At 48.5% G+C, this 2586-nt stretch overlaps 1 protein-coding gene across 1 annotated transcript; it reads left to right on the forward strand.

The window, feature by feature from the left end:
- The first annotated feature begins 647 nt into the window (after window positions 1-647).
- On the forward strand, window positions 648-1622 carry LOC104854943 (olfactory receptor 5C1). Its single transcript, XM_010613658.1, has one exon. The coding sequence runs from the start codon at window positions 648-650 to the stop codon at window positions 1620-1622; it is 975 nt and encodes a 324-aa protein (XP_010611960.1).
- The last annotated feature ends 964 nt before the right edge of the window (window positions 1623-2586 follow it).

Genomic DNA, 2586 nt, shown 5'->3' on the forward strand with positions numbered 1-2586 from the left:
ACACGCTTTATTCTTTCCACACCTCCCGGGCTCCCCAGCGTACCAGGCCACTCCTTTCCCAGGTCCTACTCCAGTGGAAAGCCGTCTTCCCAGCCAACTTCAAGGCCCATGATTAGCTTCAAGACCTGTTGAATCAGAAGACAATTGCCACCTATTGTATCATCTCTTTTCCTCCCTGGGAAACTAGAGAGGGAATGTATAGAAAGTCATAAACCGTTCAACCCTTAATATCGTCCCAGTGTCATTCATTCATTTAACAAATATTTTTGAGCACCTGCTACATGCCACACAATGTTCTTAGTACTGTGGAGACAAAAACAAGTTAGACATGGGGCTGGGATTTAGTTCCACCCTGCTGTGCCTACCTCACAAGTACAAGGTCCTGAGTTTGATCGTCATTACTGGAAAGAAAAAAAAAAAAAAGCAAGACAGACAAGATCCTTGTCTTTTTGAACATGAAATCACAGTGACCTCTCAGCATTAGAAACAGACTATGTTACTCATCTGAGGTCACACAACAATTTTGTCACAGTGAGGACTGAAGCCCAAGTCTACCTGACTCCCAGGTCTCATGTTTTCCCTTGGTGGCCATGGCCTTTCTCTCATCTCCCTCTTGCTTTGCCTTTTCTCATTCTCTGTCCAGCAGGATGAGTCCAGAGAACTTCACTTGTGCCAGGGCTGAATTCGTCCTCCTGGGCATCACAAACCACTGGGACCTGCGTGTGACTTTCTTCTTGATCTTCCTTCTAGTCTACCTGGTGAGCCTTCTGGGAAACATTGGCATGGTGCTGCTGATCCGTGCAGATGCCCGGCTCCACACACCCATGTACTTCTTCTTGGCCAGCCTCTCCCTGCTGGATGCCTGCTATTCCTCAGCCATCGGCCCCAAGATGCTGGTGGACTTGTTGCAGCCCCGTGCCACCATCTCTTACACTGCCTGTGCCCTCCAGATGTTTGTCTTTGCAGGGCTGGCTGATGCAGAGTGTTGCCTGTTGGCAGCCATGGCCTATGACCGCTATGTGGCCATCGGAAACCCTCTTCTCTATACAACGGTCATGTCGAGGTCTCTATGTCTGGCCTTGCTGGGAGCATCAGGCCTAGGTGGGGCCGTGAGTGCCTTTGTCCACACAACTTTCACCTTCCGCCTGAGTTTCTGCCACTCTTGCGAAGTGAACAGCTTCTTCTGTGATATCCCACCTCTGCTGGCCATCTCGTGCACTGACACCAGTCTCAATGAGCTCCTCCTCTTCACTGTGTGCGGCTTCATCCAGACAGCCACAGTGTCAGCTATTGTTGTGTCTTACGGTTTCATCGCTGGGGCTGTGATCCGCATGCACTCTGCTGAGGGCTGTCAGCGGGCAGCCTCTACCTGTGGCTCCCACCTCACAGCTGTGGCCATGCTATACGGGACACTCATCTTCATGTACTTGCGTCCCAGCTCCAGCTATGCCCTCGACACCGACAAGATGGCCTCTGTGTTCTATACCCTGGTCATTCCAGCTCTCAATCCACTCATCTACAGTCTCCGAAACCAGGAGGTCAAGGATGCATTCCGGCAGACCTGGAGACGATTCTGCTCTCCAGGGCAGGGCACTGGGGATTGGGCCCAGGCAGCTGGGTAGGTCTAACTGTGCCAAGATAAGGATGCTCTGTTCCATCGCTGTGGACAATAATAGAGGTTCCTCTGACTTGGATGTCTCTTGTTGTTTAAGGGACTATAAAGGGGAGAGATGGAAGCAAAGGGAAGGCAGGAACCTAGAGGAATGCTAGGCCTAAACCTAGAGCCAGGACAAGGACCAGATAATGTTGCTGTAGAGCTGTCTCGGATTCCTTGGCCCAAACATCAAAGTGCCTAGATGTGAAGGGAGGGCAGGGATAAGGGGAAAAAGTGAGAACCAAAACCTGTCATGTAAAGGTACAAGATCCCGATGATGACTGTAACTGTGCTGTATACCTAAAATGTACCAATAAACTCAATGAGAAAAACAAAGTTCCTAGATGTGACCAGGTGAGGTAACATAGGTTTATTTACACCTGTGCTTATAAGAGACTAATGCCCAGAAACACCACATGAGAGCCATGTAGTAGGCTCCTCATGTTCCTAGATTCCTGCCCGTTTAAGTTTCTTCATGGCCAGTGAGTATGCTCTTTGCTCTCCTTGACTGCAGGACAGCGTCCCCAGAAGCCACTACGGTATGAGTGGGACTGATTGATGAGGCAGACATCCTGCCTTTGTATCCTCTATCCTCCTGTCTCAGGAAAGTGGCTCATAGCACTAGAACACACACAAGCTCATTCCTAAAAATCCCAGAAGTTGGGTTTGGATTCGGCCAGAATTAGACTACTCCAGGCCTATGATGGAGATGAGGAAAGGGTGTGAACTATGATTATGGTTGCAATAGGGCTAGAATTAGCATCCAGGATATGGCAAAGAGTAGGGAGTGGTAGGACTGGGGATTAAGTAGAATTATAAAACAATCAGGCAATTTAGGATTGAATCAAAATTATGTGAATATTATGATTTGGATTGATTTTTATTAGCAGTAGATTTGAGGTAAATTTTGGAGTCAGAGTTTGGGTAAACTT

Source organism: Fukomys damarensis, unplaced genomic scaffold (genome assembly GCF_012274545.1).
Source record: "Fukomys damarensis isolate Sample0158 unplaced genomic scaffold, DMR_v1.0_HiC HiC_scaffold_36, whole genome shotgun sequence".
In the NCBI taxonomy this organism is placed as follows: Eukaryota; Metazoa; Chordata; class Mammalia; order Rodentia; family Bathyergidae; genus Fukomys; species Fukomys damarensis.

Bases quoted from the DNA above. Each gene is read 5' to 3' on its own strand.
- LOC104854943 (XM_010613658.1), top strand. From the start codon at position 648: ATGAGTCCAGAGAACTTCACTTGTGCCAGGGCTGAATTCGTCCTCCTG.